Genomic DNA, 18,202 nt, shown 5'->3' with positions numbered 1-18,202 from the left:
GCTCTTACAAGGCACTGCAGATAAACAAACACTTTTCTAATGAACCTTTTCGAAACTTCTAGACGTAGGTTCTGCAGTGCACATAAGGAAACACCTACACACATTCTAGTGAATGTGATTCTTTACATTATAAAAGAAGCCTCATCCTCGGGGGACCACTGGTTAAAACCGAGGATTTTAAGGAGCTCGCTCCCTACCTGATAGCCCGATTCTTTACGGATTTGGGTTTAAAAGGAAAGATTTAGCAAAATAAGAGCTCTCGTCTTTCACAAAGTTCGGCTCTTCAATGACCTGGGCTTGAAGGTGAGAGCTATTATCCGGGATCCGTCGCAATAGATCTTTAATGGTCGCCGTGGCGTTAGTAGCTTGAATAGCACTGACAATAATAATGGTAAAGAACAAGTCATTTCTAAATAGTAAATATTGTTTTGGTTTATTTATTTATTTATATACGGCATTTTTGCCATTTACATATATGTAGGATAAAAAATGCTTTAAAATAAAAATATTAAAAAATCGAGTATGATATATTAATATACTCGTACTATACATATTATAAATTACTTGAAATACATTCATATTGTAAATAAATTGTACAATAACAAAATACATTAATCAATCAAATTATAACTATTCCAACCCAATCTCCTGAAGTTGATTTGCTCTTTTTGATAAAAATATGTTGGTCACTTTATTTTTTAAGTTAGGCAGAGATAAACTAAATATTTCAAAATATGATGCATATTCATTCCCGGTATTCTGTAATCTAAAAATAGGTAAGTTATATTGAGCTACCGTTCGAGAATTTTGACAATAAAATATTGTAGATGTTCTGTTTAACCTAGGTGGTACACAGAATGAAATCAAATTCAGTAGATCAGGGGTATCAAAAATTAATACATCTAAGAAATGTAAATATCTTATGTAAATATCTCTATGGATTTAGTCTATTCACAAACAATCCGCGTAATCGAGAATACTGGGGCAAGTACGCTTACGTTTCGTGACTGATATTCTAAAGTCGTGTTGATTCATCAGACTAGAAAGTTATGCCGTGCAAACACTGTAAACTACTTGAAAGACACAAAACACAGAATACTTGGCATTTTTATTTAGGTGCCTCGGTGCTTTCGTTTCCATCGACCTTGTATGGCAGCGTTCGCGATTTGCATCGCGATCGGCGATGCAACGCGGTCGGGAATCGCATCAAATATTCTCTCCATACACCGAGAAATCAATTAAACAAACTAATATAAATGGAAATCTTCACGATGTCTGCTATACATACCGAACGATACCCATCTTCATTTGTACATATGCATATATATGACTATTGGAGTCAGAAGTAAGTTATTAGAGTAAGTAATGGAACACTTTTTTTGTTTTGATAAATTATGAGAAACGGTTCAATTCAGAAATATTACAATGCATGCTTAGCGGAAATTATTTAAAGAAGGCATTGCGCACTTAAGTAAATGAAATACTATCTACAAATTATTATAAAGTTTTAACTAGTTCAAAAAGACCGTTGCTTTGCTCTGTTAATTAACTATCAATTTTAGACTGTTGCGTATAATATGTAGATCAACGCAGTGTCAAGTTTCTGCTAATGTCGAACAGTTTATCTTCAATGTATTTTGTATGAGAGTATATAACATTTTAATATATATGCATATGCATTTTCAAAATACTTAATGCTTTAAGTGATGTCCCATCTCTGTTGCAATCAATTTCTTTTCATGTTCCCAATCGTATCACCAGAAGTCAAAATCTGCGATTTATAAAATCTTCTAAAAGCAACTTTGTTTTTTATACCCCAATGTCAAGAATGTGTAGTCAATTCATCACATGACTTGGAATTCTTTGGGATAGATCTTCCGGCTTTTCGTAGATCTCTTCGCGACTAAACAGTGTGGGATGAAGTTAGATTGGCATGGTTTAGCTCGAAGTCTTAGGTCTTTCGTTTTTATGAATATATTGTATACAATTATTGTTTTACCCTTGTTTGTCTTTGCTAAATAGTTTTATGTTCTTTTTGTTCAGTTTCTTGCATTTATGTTTCGTCATGTAACTGTTGTAATTGGCTTAGGCCGTATATATAATAAATAAATAAATATGAAAAAAATTAACGAAAATCGCAATGCGAAATGCATGTCTCGTGATTTACAGATTAGTGATTTGCAATGAAATGTTGATTTTTATAGTACCGTAAGACTGACCTTTTTCTTTTTAATTGAAAATAATTCAGTTTTAACTCTTAAAAAAATGTGCTAAATAATTCCTTCGCGCGCGGTGATGTAACATCGTGTTACCAGAAGCAAAAAAGGGAATATTCAAAATTTCAGACATTTGAAAAAAAAACATGGGAGACTGATAATCATATTATTTACCCCTGTTTAACGAAAAATAAATTTAAAATCATAGATACACCGTTCCACTATCAATAACCGACTGAATCTCTTTCACAGTATTTTACACAAACACAGGCCACAAAACAGCGTCTCTTTCTTCCTTGTTATGAGTTCTATCTTTTTGCTCTTTTGTACATATTTATTGCTGCATTGGCGTCACATCCATTCTTCACGTAGCAACGATAGATATTTTTTGTATTAAAATCTAACATAGTTATACAAATTTAACATTTCAAATCCGGTGTAAAATTTCCATTTGAAGATTGCAAAAAATACAACTTCCTCATTTCAAAAAATAAGAGTGATATATATATATCAAGTCTTGTATCGTATGTCGACTAGTGTGACATTACAGACACACACGACTTAAATCATTAGACATAGATTCCGGAAAATCCGACTTAGAAGAACTTTTATAATAGTTTTTAAAGTATCTACAGTTAAAAATTATATTTATAATTCGTTTTTAAATAGCACTTATTAAATACACTGTGTATTTTGTGGTTTTAGGAATGTTTATAAAAAAAATAGAAAGGAAGCGAATCGTAATATAATATCACTCTCCATTATTATACACTTTTATTTTACGTAATGACAAACGTTAAGGAATATATATTAACTTTCCTTAACTACATTGTATTATTCCGTAATTATAAGTTCTGACCAAAGACAATTTAAGACTTTGTTTTCAAGACAGTGGAAAGCCTTCTTACTCTACACTGACCCTTTAACAAACACTGAGTAACAATTGAATGCAATTATTCCACAGGAAATTTAAGAAGAGACTTTTGACGTTTATATGCTCATGAAGTTCTGTAAATATTGTCAGTTAAGTGTGAAACAAATTCCGTACTTAATTGTTGTAGTCGCCGCAATAGTGACGTGCCGCCGAAAACTTCACTATCGATCGACAAAGTCGGCCTTATATAGAATATCGATTTATATTGTTTGTATTTATTTTTAGGAGTTCGCGATGCAATCAATTCAATTTATTCGACGATAATTTTGTACCTTATTTATGCGCCCATTAAAAACCGAAAAATAAAATACACTATTATGCGCTATGGTCACATAAAACAAGGTACGAGTATGTTTACAAATTAGTAACAAAGCTTTATTTTTCTCACATTGTCCATTCCCACTACCATCCCTCATCCCTACCACCATCCACCACCCCCACCACAATACTTAAAATCACTATTTCACTCGCGATTATTATTATGTGATCCTTTTTTCAATCATAATGCAACCGAGTTGATCTAAATAAAACAATGTTACTTTTATTATAATTGTATATTTCTATTTCTGTTACTATTTTTGTTGACCTATAATTGAACGTAGTTATGTAGAAAGCAGCCAGCCATAGAAAAGTGAAACTGACATAATAGTACTTTTATGAAAAGAGTGAATAATTAAATCTACATAATAACTGCAATGTTTTTGACTTTGACAAATGATGAACAGTGAATACATTAGTTTTTTAATATCACAAACAAGAATCTTATTATGCATTTGACCAATTTTAATAATTTTTCAAGTACCCTAAATTTGTATGGTATTTTGGGTGTTTTCTGCAAATTGAAAAATACCGTTTTAGTGATCGACACTATTTTCAGAAGGTGATTATTACAGTTTTTTTATGAAAGCGGTTTGACTGTTTTTAGCAGAACATAGAATTGACCTTCCTGCATCGGATAACTAATTTTCTCAAAATAGTGGACTGGCTTCTTTCTGCACAACTACGTTCAATTGTAGTGGGAGGCATATTTAAACTTTATCTCTTGTACTTTTTGATCATATTAAACAAACAAGTAAACTACTTTTATATTATTTTTTTACTTAAACGATTGTACTTTTTAGTTAGTATTAAGCTATTCAGTCGTAAATATGAAAACCCATTTCTGTTCACCCCAGCCGACGGAATTTTTAAAATCAATATATGTTATACAAAATCGATTTGGAAAATCGAAAGAGAAAAGACTGCAACAACACTATTGTAATCTGGCAAAAGTATCTTCTTATTTTTCCTGAACTGTAGTGCATGTTTTTAACGCGCGGTTGTCGCATCCCTTCAACTGTCCATGTCAATAAATATTTTCCGCAACATTAATACTCATATGTATACCTACGTATACTGTGGTAACGTTGGTGAAAACCAAGGCTAAAAGACGGGTTCGCCTCAAAACCCTCACTAACATTAGTTTAAATGTTCGACCTCGGAAAATTGTTTTCAGGCGTTGCCTTGTAAGTGAAATAATTCGACCAGATGAATGAATCTCTTTACAAAAATAAAGGTTTCAGCTCTTTAACTACACTAAAACCAACATTAAAAGCCAAACCCATTTACCCGCATTTGCTTTAAAGGTCTGGTGGCCTCTTTTCAGATACGCACATTGCAAAAAAAATGTTTTTTAGCTGTAATGAACGGTAATTTTTTTTTTTTCAAAAATTATTCTGTTTACAAAATATAGGACGGAAGTTTTCAATTATTTACCACAAAATCTACGTCAAGAAATAAATTATGGAAAAATTAAGGATACATTAAAGAAACGTTTCCTTACATAATTAACATTAACCGTATTTTGAAAATAAAGATATATTTATAATATGTGCCTATGTATATCAATTTATAAATTTTGTGTTTTTATTTATTGATTTATTTTTTATTAGTGTTAAATTTTCCCAATTTTTACAATTGTTTTTAATATTTTATTTATTGTATTATTTTGTTTTACATTTTTTGTTTCATTTTTATAATATTTTGTTAACTTGCCAAACACAAGAGCCAGACTCTTTTTTGGCAAGTTCAACCTTAAGTTCCATTTTTTTAATGTATGTTTTTTTTATGCTAATAAAGGTTTTTATTGAAAAAAAAAAAAAAAATTTTTTTAAAAAAAAGAAATATTTGCGTTCTTATGATTTACCCAAATATTTAATTTTGAAGGCCATTCTCAACGAGTTGTAAATAACTCACTATTAGAAAATGGAATCAAGTTGGGGTAGAGTGGGATTCGAACCCCGGACCTTTGGTCTGTGAGTCTGAGACACTTGCCACGGGACCACAACCCGACTTGATTAAAAATAAACATATAAAAAGCATGGTATCAATTACCTTGAGTGTCAGTTTGGTCCCGCACACAGCGCACTTGAAGCACCCACTGTGGAAGAAGGAGAAGTCCTTCAGCGGTCCAACCCTGTCCACTTGGTACACGACCTCCGCACAGCGCAGACACGTGCTCTCGTAGAAGTTGGGGCGGTACATCATGATATGGCTTGGCCGGGCAGGGCTGAAGTCACCGAGTCGCTACACTGTCACTCCTTCTCCCAGCGAACACTGAACATGTTTTAGTATCACCACTTGCACTAAATTGTCGCCGACTGTCGATGCTTTTACTTGATTACTGTTTCACCGCGGGATATTGTCTACCGTGCGTGGTCCGTCCATATATTGGATGGAACTAATGCTTCCCTAAAAATATGACCTCCAAACAATCAGTATATACTTTATTTTTATTTAATAAAATCAGCTTTAAGACCACTAATCCTTTAAATAACTAAAAGAAAAAAAATATTATTGGTTTGTTGTTTTAAGCCATCTAAGAAAGGTTCGATGTTCATTCATCAATAACTTCCAAAAAACTGCGACACCCCACACACAACCTTTCGACCGCGCAGTTATGCGCGAACCGGTATAAAATACACCGCGCTTTATCTAATTCTAGATTATGGAACTACGTAAGTGCTTTAGTTCTTTTAGGGCGGGCCGTCCGTACAGAATTTTACAAGTCCGCGCATGCGCAAATATAACTCATTAATATCTTTGGAAACAATCCTAACAAACACATCCAGGTTCATTTTGTGACGGTTTTATAAGAAATTTAGCATTAAAATCGGTTGACACGATGGCATTATAATATTAAACTATGATAAATGACTCTTTTATGCTGAAATTATGTCATAAATTTGCTTTATAGATTATTTCAAAGCACTTAATTTGAATTTCTGTGTTACTAGTAAACACAAATTTCACCTATATATGTACTTAGTACCAAATGACTGCTTCCCTAATCGAAAACATCACCGCACGCTCCTGTTGTCTATATATTTACTATGGCCTAGAAAGGGAATTTAATTAGTAACTAAGTATTGTCTTACCGTGGTACATTCGCGGTTTAGAGGTCTGAGATTCGAACTACTGTGATTTGATACCCGACTTCTTGCAAAGTTATTTATGTGCGACTGATTACACATGACCCAAAAATTGAAATAATACATATATTGTAATAATATACATATGTACGCAAAAAAGCATTATCTATATAAAAATAAATATTGGCATAACATTCGTGAATCAGCAGAAGTTGTCATGTTTCTTTCAGCATATTTTTTTTCAACAAATCATCTAGACGCGTGCTAAGTATACATAAATAATAAGGCAAATAAGGTTAATAATCAACAATATTTTTAGTTTGTCCGAATTTTTGCAGACTAGGACTGGATTCAACTCCCTGAGGAGCTGTTAATAATAACATATTACAACAGAGATGAAGAGCATTTTAAAGACGGTAATATATGTCTTGGCATATACAGGGCATATGATATGTCAATGGCTGGTTTAAGTGGCCACTTTGCACACTGTATAACATTCACCACTCTGCCCATATTTGAACATCTTTATTCCTTCAATTCTTTCATCTGCTGATGTTTGTGAAAAGTTAACTTTTTAACTTTTAAAAAGTTTTGTAATCATTTCGGTGAATTAATCATGTCCAATCAATTTAATCCCAGTCAGTTGAGAATTCACTTCCCTCTTTTCTCAATCCAATTAAGTACATATTATGTACTTCTGGATTACCTTCTTTCAGCACAAAGATGCTAAGGCTACCAAATTTCAGAGAGCTCTTTCGGGCAGCTTTTCTCGTTTGACAATGAGCAAATTTTCCGTGTATGCGGGCACCGCCAAGGAGACTAATGTCCTCAGATGCGGTGTGCGGTATGTGGTGGGCAAACTGTTGATGTTTGTGAAGTTAAAGAGCTGAAACCTTTATTTATGCGGGTGAGATTCACCTAATTGAATTATTTCACCTAAATACTAGGCAACGCCTGAACATTTTTCAATTTCTATACTTTTTCATGGACCAGATGATTCATCAACAATATTTTGAGTTAGTCCTAGTTTTTGTAGACAAGGACTGGATTCAACTCTAATATAAGGTTAACAGTGTTTAGTTTGTCCAAATGTTTGTGGACAGGCTGGATTTCCTCCCTAGAGAGTTATTATTTATAGAGGAATGGAAGTCTAGGCATGAACAGGGCTTATGACCTGTTATATGCTGGTTTAAGTGGAACAGTGAGTATGTTTAATTTTTTGTAGACAGATTGGATTTCCTCCCTATACGAGTTATTTATATCTAAATATATTGGAACACTTAAACCAGTTAATGTCAGGTCATAAGCCCAGTAAATGACTAGACTTCCACATTCCCTTCTTAAAAATGTTTTCCCTCTCCGTTGCAACAAATTAAGTTGTAAATAAGGTTTCTGAAGAGGGCTGTTGGAGACCCTTTTTTTAAATCGATGTTTAAAAATGTTTTGTTTAAACATTGCTTCTGAACCCCATTTTTTTGTGGTTATCGTGTTTGGTCGCCAAACACGATATCCGACAAGATTTATTTATTTAAGAATGTGTTTTATACTTAATTATTTGTATCGGTATATTTAATGTCAATGTTCATTTCTCATTTTAGTAATTTATTTTAACTATTAAAAATTTATGATATTTGCCATTTCTAACTAACAACGTCATCTTCATTTTTATTTGCCTAAGTATGCAAAGTTTAATTTATCGCTTATGGTATTATAATATAAATATGTATATGTATAACTTGTGTGTATAACTTTTCTGTCGTAATATGTATACTATGATCATATATACTATATACGTTAATGTATTATATGTTTTGTTTATAAAATACATTTGTGATGTGTAAACTAATAAAATAAAATTATATGTTTTAAATGTTAGATTTGTGTGTTTTTTCGTCGAATAAATTTAACAAATGTAAAAATTAAATTGACATTCACAATGGCAAAAAAAACATGATATATTATGAAACGTGTTCGTCTTTGGATTGTTGATATTTAAAGAGGTCCAACACTGTGAAAGTTTAAATCTAATATCATTGACATATTACAACAGAGATGAAGAACATTTAAGAGAAGGTAATATAGAAGTCTAGGCATCTACAAGGATTATGACCTGTTAATGGCTGGTTTAAGTGGCCACTTTACACACTGTTTAACATTCACCATTCTGCCTATATTTGAACATCGATATTCCTTAAATTCTTTCGTCTGTTGATGTTTGTGAAGTTAAAGAGCTGAAACCTTTTTTTATGCGGGTGAGATTCATCTAATTGAATTATTTCACCTACATACTAGGCAACGCCTGAAAATATTATTTTTTCAATTTCTATACTTCTTTATGGACCGGGTAATTTATCAACAATATTTTGAGTTCATAGGTATAGAAATTGAAAAAATAATATTTTCAGGCGTTGCCTAGTATGTTGGTGAAATAATTCAATTAGATGAATCTCACCCGCATAAATAAAGGTTTCATCTCTTTAACTTCACAAACATCAACAGATGAAAGAATTGAAGGAATATAGATGTTCAAATATAGGCAGAATGGTGAATGTTACACAGTGTGTAAAGTGGCCACTTAAACCAGCCATTGACAGGCCATAAGCCCTGTAGATGCCTAGACTTCCATATTACCTTCTGTTAAATGTTCTTCATCTCTGTTGTAATATGTTAATATAAACAGCTTCCCAGGGAGTTGAATCCAGTCCTTGTCTTAAAAAATTTGGACAAACTCAAAATATTGCTAAATATCATTGATTAGAATATCCGATTAATTAAAATCTTTATTTTCATCAAAAACCCAATTATTTATTTTAGATATTATAGGCTGTGTAATGCGAATAAATCACCGTACCATAGTGAGAGTTCCATCAAAATATTCATTAGGCACATATTACTAGAAAAAAAACTATATAAATCAATTGAAAAAACGATTTTGAAACAGTTTTAAAAATAGCGTTGGTATTTATGTCACTAGAAATCGCGACCACCTGTATATTTTCAACTACACTGTATAATCAGATAAGATCTAAAGAATGTTTAAATGACTCACAATCACCAACCTGTGTGTATTATATTTAAATACCTCGTACATAGCTCGGATGCCATTTGTAAATAATAAAAAAAAACATAGGCAGAATTTGTTATTACTTATTTCTAAATATGCGTATACAACATGAATGGCGTTACATTTTGATGGGTGATCGGGACTACGGTTAGTACCTACCTGAAAATACTAAAGAACTAAAGCCGTTATATTATTGACACAGCTACGAGCATTTATCATTTTTCTAATGTATTAAACTTACAATGAGCACGGCCGTTAAACGGGGTTCGATAAAAAATACAAGGAATATGAATTTAACTGTTCATGAATTAATAATTAGTCTATATAAATTGGTTATGTTTTTACGAATATTTTTGTTTTTTATTTTGTTTATTATATAAATTATAATTAGGTTAATTGGTTTAATTACGTTTTTTTTATTGTTCATATTTTGTTAATTTTTTTAACTTTGTTAAATATATTTCATAACTTTGTTAAATATTATTTTCTTAGGCATGTTTCACATTTTTGTAAAATGTTTCCCTCGGCACGGGACACCTCAGTGAGGGAACATTATTCTGTATAAAAAAAATACAAACAATGTAAAAGTATAAATAAATAAATAAATAGATAAATAAAAATAAGTAATTGTAGGAGCAACAATGTTTGAGTATGTTCAAATGCTTGCAGACTGGCTGGATTTCCTCCCTAGGGAGTTATTCATAATAAAGGTTTCAGCTCCTTTACTTCACAAAAGTCAACAGATGGAAGAGTTGAGAAAATGTGGATGTTCAAGTTTATTGGATTAAAATTATACTTTATTTTTTATAATATATACAAAGGGTATATTGTGACGCATTTCGTCTTGTTAGGAAAAAACTCGAGTTCAAAAAAAGGGTTTTTTGAAAATGTCCTAAAAAGACGAAACGCGTCACAATATACCCTTTGTTTATTTTATAAAAAATAAAGTAGAATTATAATCCAATAAACTTGTTTTATTTTGGATACATTCCCAAATTGAATATGGAATTCTACCAATTGTCTGCATACACAATAAATAAGAATGGTGAATGTTACACAGTGCGTAAAGTGGCCACTTAAACCAGCCAATGACAGGTCATACGCCCTGTAAATGCCTAGGCTTCCATATTCCCTTATCATAAATGTTTTCACTCTCTGTTGCAATAAGTTTAATTGTAGGAGCCTTTTTACCCCTAGATTGGTACGCTATGGTATAGTTATTCCGTGAATTTTCGGCCGTTTGGAGTCGCAGTTATTTTTTTATGCTTTATTTAGTTAATCCATACACTCGCAATATCTTAATAACTACAATTTTCTCGAAATTTCGACAAAAATCATTCCATCATTTTATAATAATGGAATGATTTTTGTCCGTATGGGTGACTCTATTATCCGGTGGTGTATTATTACTACAATTTGTAAACAGTGCCCAGGTACCTTAGAATTGTATGTTTATTATTTAAAAAAATAAAAAGTAAAAGTTGTTTTTACAGATACAATGACATAATTAAAATACGGGTAATCCAAATTTATGGATTAAAATACACATTTTCTGCCTACCTATAAATAACGATTAACTTCCGATTTTTTCAAAAAAGCTCTGATGTTAAAATACATTTTATATTCACATCTGAATAATATTCTGTCTTGTTTTTTAATATTTTAATATTCTAACTAATTTTTAGGTAGAACTAAAATTCGAAAGGCTTATTTTCAAAAGATCAATTAAAACATATGTAAAAAAGGAGTTACATACTACTCAATTATCATTGTATTATATTTTTATCAAACTACAGGGTGTAACGTGTAACATATTTTTTTAGTTGGGAAAAGTCATCGCTATATAAAAATGGCTACGCTCACATAGTGAGCGAAGTGTAAAAGATGTTTTAGCGTAGGCATTTTTATCTGGCGACGACCTTACTTATTTGAAATTTTATCAAATAATATTTTTCGGAATTTTATAATTGAACTGAATTGTTTTGTGAATTATTTTTTAAGAAATTATCCAGAATAGTAAAATAGTGGTTTTTACTAGCAAACTGAATATTCATTTCGTACGCTGGAAGAATATACGAAGATTTTTCTGCGGCACGTATTAAATAATAAATCTTAATCACAAAGCTCTTACAAGAACTTTTATTTCAAAGGCAACTAATCGTTTTGTTTTGATTGCAAATAGTGTAGATTGTTAAAACGCGGCAGAATAAATCCAGCGACAAGAAAAAAGAGGATTATATTAATGATTACGTTCACGCGATGAATCAAAAACGTAATTTCGCGGTTGCAGGCGAAAAATCATTATTTAAAAAGGGTTTTACATGTCGGTTTTTACATTGATTTTTTTCGTATTTAGCCTTTGGTCATATGTATGTATGTAGGAACGTTAATTATTATTAAGTTATCCGAGAAGCGATCAAGTCGTGGTAATTAATTGACTTGACCTCAAAGTCCATCTGATTCGGTCAACTGTAAAATATTTAATAATTCAAATTGTTACAGTAATTACAAAGACAATCAATTTATTTTTCAGCGGGTTAAATAAAATGATACTCATTTGTAATTATGACAAAGTATATTTTGTTGGAAAAAAAAATATCGTCATGATTTACCTAGTTATTTTATTATTTTTCTGTATCAATGTGAATGAAGAATACGGTTCTGTGGGTGAAATAGAACCAGAATCCTGAACGAGTGTTTTTGACTCGATCGTTACTCTCAGGTAAAAATCCTGAGTAAGGAAATCGAGTGAGATAAGTCAGCCTCGTTGTGTATTGGTTGACTCGTTTGCCTACCATTCTTAAGGTCCTAGGTTCGATTCATGGCAGATTGGACGTGAAATACTGATTTTATAGGTTTTTTTTTACTGCGGTATTTCTTTTTTCCTGGACTAGCACCCGAAGCGTTAGACCGATCACCTTACCTTCGTGTGACAGATGATCGAATTACGCTGCATTTGGTTTAACAATGAGGTGCCCTATGCATCACTTGGTGCGGAAAGGCGGACGGTCATTTATTTATTTTATTTTTATTTAATTATTTAATTTTACAATACGCCGCCCGCCCAATGGGCATTTTCAAAAATTATTAAGGCAAGTACAAACATAGTTAGTATTAATTTTAAAAATAAACAACACTTTTTTGTATACATGTAGAAACAAAAAAAAGCATGATGCAATGCAAAAAGTGAAACTTTGCTTAGTGAAAAAGAAAAAAAATATGGTTATAAGAAAAATGTTTGAATTAAAAAGCAAATTGTAAATAACTTGTAAAGAATTTAAACAATAAAAAAAATTAAAAATCTGATGGTTTACCCAAATATTTAAATTTTTGGTGCCAATTTTAATGAATTCTAGATAACTCACCGTTAGAAAATGGAAATGAAGTATAGTGGGGATTGAACCTCGGATCTCTGATCCATGAGCCCGCGACATTAGCCGAGGGACCAAAACCAGGTTAAGAAAAGAGTAATTTTCATTGATAAATTTCTAATTTTTTTCCTGAATAATATAGTACATAATTGAATACTTCGGTATCTTAAGGTACTTATTTCATATATACACCTGAATTCCCCAATAATTCCTTAATTTCCGTTTAGATGTAAATAAAAACTTCATTCTCTGTTGAGATATTGGTATTTTAATATTGATTCTACAGGGGTTAATTTCCAATCAGTCTTTGGACATATTTCAAGTTAGTAGTTTTAAGTATTTGTGTTTTTAGGATACACTGGAATCTTGTTTTACGCGGTTTCATGAAAACACGGTCCAAAAACATTAAAAAAATAATAATATTAGTTTAACAATGCGTAATGGTAATATAAATGATTATAGTATTCTATAAATGCTCTACATCTCTCGTTTACTTTTAGGCGTATAATATATTATGAAAGTGAATAGGTTCTCATTGTCACAATTTTTAAAAGTATTTTCATGTCACGTTGTATTTCAGAAAAAAAATTATTGATGATTGATCTTTATACAAGGAAACCTATCCAATATTGTTCATTTTTTAGTATACTTTTTCCTACGGGTTTTTTTTACACGGTACTGTGTGTAACAGATTCCTTGTGTAAAAAGAGGTTGCAATGTACTTTAATTAAAAAGTGTGCGAAAGTTCTTACATACAATTTTGACATATTTCGTAAATCTATTTAGCCAAACCTAACTAATTATTTTATAAGGAGCGTATAAAGGCAATCAGATAGTATAAAAGTTACATAATTAATACACACTTTACATTTTTAAGATACCTTAATACACCCAACAAGCAAATGACTTTAATAATTTTTGTACGAGTACCGACTTACCTGCATTTTGATTAGTCTAATAAAAAGTAAGTAAATTATTTTTTCCATTTTAAAACGCCGTTATTTGAAAACGTTCCGTTGAATGCGCGATATGAATATAAAAATGTTGCTAAAATTATACTATAGAAATTAAATACATACAAATAAATTATTATTAATAAAAAAAATTTAAAAAAAACTTTATTCCTTGTGTTTGAACTAAAATCCTAGTTTAAGAAAAATACCACAAAAATTTAAGATTTTGGTCGGAGCACTTTTTATATTTATTATATTATCTTCAAATAATTAGAACTAATTTTACTTATATATATATATATTTATGAGTACCAATGGACGTAAGTTTAGTTTAAATTTCATGAGTCGTAATCTGCCGGTTTAAAGTAATTATATTTTAGTTGTATAAAGCTTTTAAGAATATTTAGTTTAAAAAATACATACCATAGAAAAGGATTGTTTTTATCTAATGTTAATTTACTTTTTATTTTTTAGAATTTATTTCAATTCAAAATAAAATATATACCCACAGACAGGCCATGCCTTTGTGGGATTTTTTCTTGTGTTAATGTAATAGTTTTTTTTTGTATTTCTATGTATACCTATTTTAAAATGCAAAGAAAAAATATAATAAAAAAATAATATATAAATAAATAAATAAAGATAGTGTATAATACTGTGTTTTGTTTTTTTTGTTGTTTTCTTACTGTTTTGGTTGGTATTAACTGATATTATGTATTGTCACAAAAATGTTACAAAATTCTCGAAACCCTAGATTTCCAAATAATTTACCTTAATTACAGATGCAACACAACTGCGGCTTTTAATCATTATTCATATGTTGGGTAAAACACTTTGATAATCTTCCGGAAATCTTAAAATCAATAGCACATATTAAAACATTTAAATCTAAATTTAAAAGACACATGAGACCCACCCTATCCTAAACTACATACAGTGGAAAATGGTGTATGTTTTAGAATCTAATAACTAATTTGAAGGAATATGTTATATTTAGTAAAAATAAAAGGTAAATAAAATAGAATACATATACAGGTAAACGTTGTTTTGCGCCGGTTCGATTTACGCCGATTTACAATTACGCCGGTTGGTGCCGGCGTGAGATTCCCCGGTTCGGCCGACACCATATGACAGTAGGCGCCGCGATTCTAATAACAGACACACTTTTACACGTTGTTTTATTCTATTACCGTGTAAACGAGCAGCCTATTGTATGTGTGAAATTGTTTCCGAGTTAATTTTCGTTTTGTTTTTGAGAAAAATAAAAAAAGTATGATTATATTTACAATTTTATTATTATTAAAATTAATTGAGCATTCAATTATTTGCAGTTTATGCTATGATTCTGCAAGAAAGAAAGCACCAATCAAAGCAAATGAAATTGCATGCTTTTTTCAAAAAAGGGTGAGAATTTAATTTAGTACCAACGAACTGGTGAGTTAGTATTTACTATAAAAAAATCATCATTTATATCAAGAAGTTATGGTTTATTTTGTAAAAGAATTGAAACTGTATTTATTAAATACATTTAATTTATATACGATATCTATCAAATAAACATGTTAGATTGTCCTTAGAATTTCGACACGGAACCTAACCTTATAAATATCTTCCATTATATTTGTGATCATTTCACACCGGTGCCTCTCGGAACGGAACCCCGGCGTAAAGCGACGTTTACCTGTATATTTATACATTTATATATTTTTATACAAACATGATATGATATATAAATATAAAAATAAAAATTAATGTTAAACGAATTTCCTCTCTGAACACGAGTTTTCACTGTATTAGAGAGGTAGAAACGTTATTATTAATTATGTATGTATGTACCAACCCTTTTGTAATTTTATACTTTTTTGTAAAATTTTTTAAAAATAAATATTTAAAAAAACAAATATAACTATGGAATGAAAAAACATACGTTTAATTAAACATCCGTTTTAAATGTACTTTTTCTTACTAGGATTATAATAGAAACCTCTTGGAATTTGTTGAATGGACACTAAGAAAGTATGTCAGTGCGTAATGATGTCAGTTGTCATGTTTTGCACTTGTAAAGAATTTAGTGTTAAGGTGCTATGACGCATATGTTATTATTATTATTATTATTGTTTGCGTCACCGACCTGATGAGTAAGATGTTTTAAAGATGAGTTTAAAATGTTACTTACTCATGTGCTATGGCAAAAAGTTTCACGATTTTTAAACTGCTAAAACATTCATTGAACCCGTAGACAGAAAGAAAACAAATATCGTACTGTAAGGAATATATAATATTCCAGCTGCAGTTGAGGTAAAATGTAAATATTATGAAATTAAATATTTTGTTATTAGTTAAACTACATATATGGATTCGGAAAAGCGCTCATTTTTAGATTTAACCATTGCATTAAGAACTTTATCTATAATATGCTTACACCTCAGAAAAACATTGGTTTCTACCACTTCTTCGTTCGTTTGCTTTTTGTATGGACTTTATGATTACACTGTGGATAGTATTCTGTAAAAATTAATGAATTAAAACTGTACTGTCCTTCATACTAAATTAACTCCAACGTGCAATTTGTTTTTATATTATTACAAAATGAAAAATTTGTAGAAACTGTAAGTTTAAACATGGGCGGAATAGTGAATTTTACACATTGTGTAAAGCGTTCACAAAGCGGCCACTGACGGGTCATACGCCTTTTAATTACGTAGACTACCATAAAACTTCCTCCCTGATGAGGTTCTATATTTCCGTTGAAATTTGAACTTTATAAAGTCGTGATACTTGGATATATTCAAAATGTTGGTTTTGAATAATCGTTTGTTACGCCAATTTGTTCAAAACGGGGCACAGAAGAAGTATATTAATTTTGATGACACCCGTTTGATTGATGCGTCAACATGTATGAGATCAAGGCGATCAATCTTACGATTCGACATATTAACTTGTTGCACTTTATCACACAAGTTTGCGAATAAATGTAATTGGTTTTCTAAACTAGTTTATATTAGGACTGTGGGCAGCTATACGAGTACATGTGTAGCGAATCCAACCTACACAAGTCGATCAATTTATTTATTATTATACTTATCACGTAACAGACTAAGTTGGGAATGCATTTAGTTAGCATCCAAACGGGCGTTTTATTTCAATAAAAAAGTATAATATGAATCATAGTCATTTTCTATAAATTAAATAGTCTATTGTTGAATTTTGGTCGTGTCCGGACTGGTTAAAAATACATTTCTGTATTCGGAGTAAAACCAGAGTCCTGGACCCGTATTACAATGGGAAATTAACATTTATCTACATGGTGAAATTCCGTTTTCTGCATGAAAAATATAATATGCTCACATTTTTTTTAAACATGTTCAATAACGGGTTACTGACGATATCTTTTTTTTATATACAAATTTTCGTACATAAATACCGACTTTACTTATACTTTATATCGTCTCGATATCTATCGATGAAGAAAGCGTTTGTAATCGCGGCCCTAGATGAGTGCTTTTGACTCAAATTAAAATCCTGAAACGGGGAATCGAGTAAATATATGTCTGTCGCGTAGAAGCTTTAAAATAACTTCCTTTAGTACTGATACTACTAAATTAGTATAACACATAAATAAATATATTTTTCAACCAATACATACATATTTTATTTGTCTCATTTTACTTTCCGTTTTTATTCGTGTTTTTCGATACAATTTTTTTTTAAACTGCAGACTGCAAATATATTTTTTAAACTACAAATTAAAAACACACTTTTTAAAGTTGTTTGGTTCTATATAAAATCTACCGCATTTGTAGCGGCCTTGACTATCAAAACCTACATATTATTATTTATGATACAATATATTTATGTGTTTAATATTGTCATAATAAATTTAATAACTACCATTGATTATGCGTAGGTATCCAAATAAAAACTTGAATAAAAATGTTTTTGTTTTTAATTAATTTGAGGTAGATACGCCAACATCCATAATAGTAAAAAGCCAGCTGTGCGTTCAAAAAATTATCTACACGTTTATCGACAGTAATAAACACTAATTTCCTATTATTTTTAATAAATTAGTTAAGGATAAAACTTTGATATTGTTTCGCTTATATTCAAAACCTTTTGTGGCAGCCGTTTAACCTTCTTAGGGCATTGTCAAACTGCCATGTAAAGAGAACCAAAAACACGTGTTGGTTTATATTTTCTACATGAAAATAATACGAAATGAAGTTTTTTTATTACCACTGAGAATAACTTAAA

The 18,202-nt window shown here is 30.7% G+C and overlaps 1 protein-coding gene across 4 annotated transcripts in view; it reads right to left on the bottom strand.

Annotated features, from left to right (window-relative positions):
• The window catches only part of Hil (peptidase hillarin), a 168,768-nt gene that overhangs the window by 144,967 nt on the left and 5,599 nt on the right, over positions 1-18,202 (bottom strand). For 2 of the 4 annotated variants that reach the window (XM_088224489.1, XM_088224491.1), the window contains exon 2: positions 5,524-5,965. In XM_088224489.1, the coding sequence (XP_088080615.1) occupies positions 5,524-5,676 (153 nt within the window). In that variant the 5' untranslated portion in view covers positions 5,677-5,965. The remainder of the gene's footprint in view (positions 1-5,523; positions 5,966-18,202) is intronic. The other 2 variants (XM_088224488.1, XM_088224490.1) reach the window with 1 other exon arrangement.

This window comes from Micrasema longulum, unplaced genomic scaffold (assembly GCF_059751315.1).
Source record: "Micrasema longulum isolate JH-2025_06_02 unplaced genomic scaffold, ASM5975131v1 h1tg000287l, whole genome shotgun sequence".
Taxonomy (NCBI): Eukaryota; Metazoa; Arthropoda; class Insecta; order Trichoptera; family Brachycentridae; genus Micrasema; species Micrasema longulum.
The sequence above is the reverse complement of the archived record's forward strand: the minus strand, read 5'-3'. Positions and strand labels throughout refer to the sequence as shown.